This window comes from Colobus angolensis, unplaced genomic scaffold (assembly GCF_000951035.1).
Source record: "Colobus angolensis palliatus isolate OR3802 unplaced genomic scaffold, Cang.pa_1.0 Scaffold802, whole genome shotgun sequence".
NCBI lineage: Eukaryota > Metazoa > Chordata > Mammalia > Primates > Cercopithecidae > Colobus > Colobus angolensis.
The window spans coordinates 42,097-43,942 of NW_012121844.1; the positions used below are offsets into that span (position 1 = coordinate 42,097).

Here is a 1,846-nt window from a genome sequence, read left to right on the forward strand (position 1 = left end):
GGTCTTTTGATATTAATTCCTCATTGAACTGTGCACATAAGCTAATATTTTGTCTGTTAGTATGTGTCTTTGGGCCTTCTGTGTTAGGTTTGCAGAGTCAATAGTCATCTGAAGATGAAAGATAAGCTTAATCTAGTGGACATATATAAGGTTCTTTATTGAAATGTTTTGGTTTTCAATACATACTTATCTTATTTTTAAGCCTAATTGCTTTTAAAATAGGAAATTCGTATTATATTTGAAAGTGATTAGAAAATCTTTAGCAATTCATTCTTTTTGTAAAATTGAAACTCAATATTGATATTAATTTTAACAGAGTATCTCTGAGAATTTTCCACAGAAGTATGTTGATCCTTTAGCTGGGGCTGCAGATCGAAAAGAAAAAAATATAGGAAATGAACAAGCAGAAGGTAAGAGTTATATTTTATTTTAAAAAAACCATTGGACAGAGTGTTTATTTAAAAACATGACCGTTGCTATATTCTAATAGCCAAAGAAAATCACCTATTAAATGCATAGTAAGAATAAAAAGAGGTGAAATTGTGATAAGTTATATATCTTATGTGTCAGCAACAGATTAAATTGCTAGTGCCACTAAGGGAACTGAATTATTACATCCATTTCAAAATACATTAAAAACCCGAGGGAGCCCAGGAAATAAGAAAGAGGAGAGGAGTAAAAGAGGACATGAGAATGAGGAAGGCAGAGAGTACAGGGAGTGAATGAAGGACAAAGAAGCAAGTGTATGTAATGGAGAGTGGCAAAATGAAATAATTCTAGGGCCAGGCGCGGTGGCTCACGCCTTTAATCCCAGCACTTTGGGAGGCCAAAGCAGGCAGATCACTTGAGGTCAGGAGTTCGAGACCAGCCTGGCCAACATGGTGAAACCGTGTCTCTACTAAAAATACAAAAATTAGCTGAGTGTGGTGGCAAGCACCTGTAATTCCAGCTACTTGGAGGCTGAGGCAAGAGATTTGTTTGAACCTGGGAGGTGGAGGTGACACTGAGCTGAGATCGCGTCACTGCACTCCAGCCTGGGCAACAGAGCAAGACTTCATCTCAAAAATATAAAAATTAAAAAATAAAATAATTCTTTAGAAAATGGAAAAGCAGGGTATTAGAAAGGTAGGAAGAGTTTAAAATGAGCTTTGAGTATCAAAACTTGTTGGAGAAGTAGAGCAAAATTTACCCACTCTTCCTATCCTCCTCACTGTTGGGAAGGCAAGGATAGAAGTATTGGACCATCTATGGCACGTTTCATTTGCCATAGATGAGTACAGGCATATGTGGTCAGCCATACATATCTATAATTTAATGTCATAGAAGATGTTACATCAGGCTGAGCATGGTGGCTTACACCTGTAATCCCAGCACTTTGGAAGGTAGATCACCTGAGGTCAGGAGTTTGAGACCAGCCTGGCCAACATGGTGAAACCCCGTCTCTACCTAAAAATACAAACATAAGCCAGGCACAGTGGCACGTGCCTGTAATCCTAGCTACTTGGGAGGCTCAGGTAGGAGAATCACTTGGACCTGGGAGATGGAAGTAGCAGTGAGCCAAGATTGCACCACTGCACTCCAGCCTGGACAACAGAGCGAGATTCTGTCTCAGAAAAAAAAAAAGAGAGAAAGAAAGAAAGAAAAGGGCGGGAGAGAGAGAGAAAGAAAGAAAGGAGGTGGGGAGAGAGAGGAAGGAAGGAAGGAAGGGAGGGAGGGAAGGAGGGAGAGGGAGGGAGGGATGGGAGGGAGGGAGGGAGGCAGGCAGGTAGGAAGGAAGGAAGGCAGGCAGGAAAGCAGGCAGGAAGGAAGGTGGGAAGGCGGGAAGGCAAGGTGGGAGGGCGGGAGG

The 1,846-nt window shown here is 41.5% G+C and overlaps 1 protein-coding gene across 1 annotated transcript in view; it reads left to right on the plus strand.

Moving 5' to 3' along the window:
- Positions 1 to 1,846, plus strand: part of LOC105502751 (ankyrin repeat domain-containing protein 26-like) — a gene marked incomplete at its 5' end in the record, with an annotated part of 39,033 nt that overhangs the window by 15,072 nt on the left and 22,115 nt on the right. The window contains one exon of the mRNA XM_011929381.1: positions 317 to 410. Within this exon, the coding sequence (XP_011784771.1) occupies positions 317 to 410 (94 nt within the window). The remainder of the gene's footprint in view (positions 1 to 316; positions 411 to 1,846) is intronic.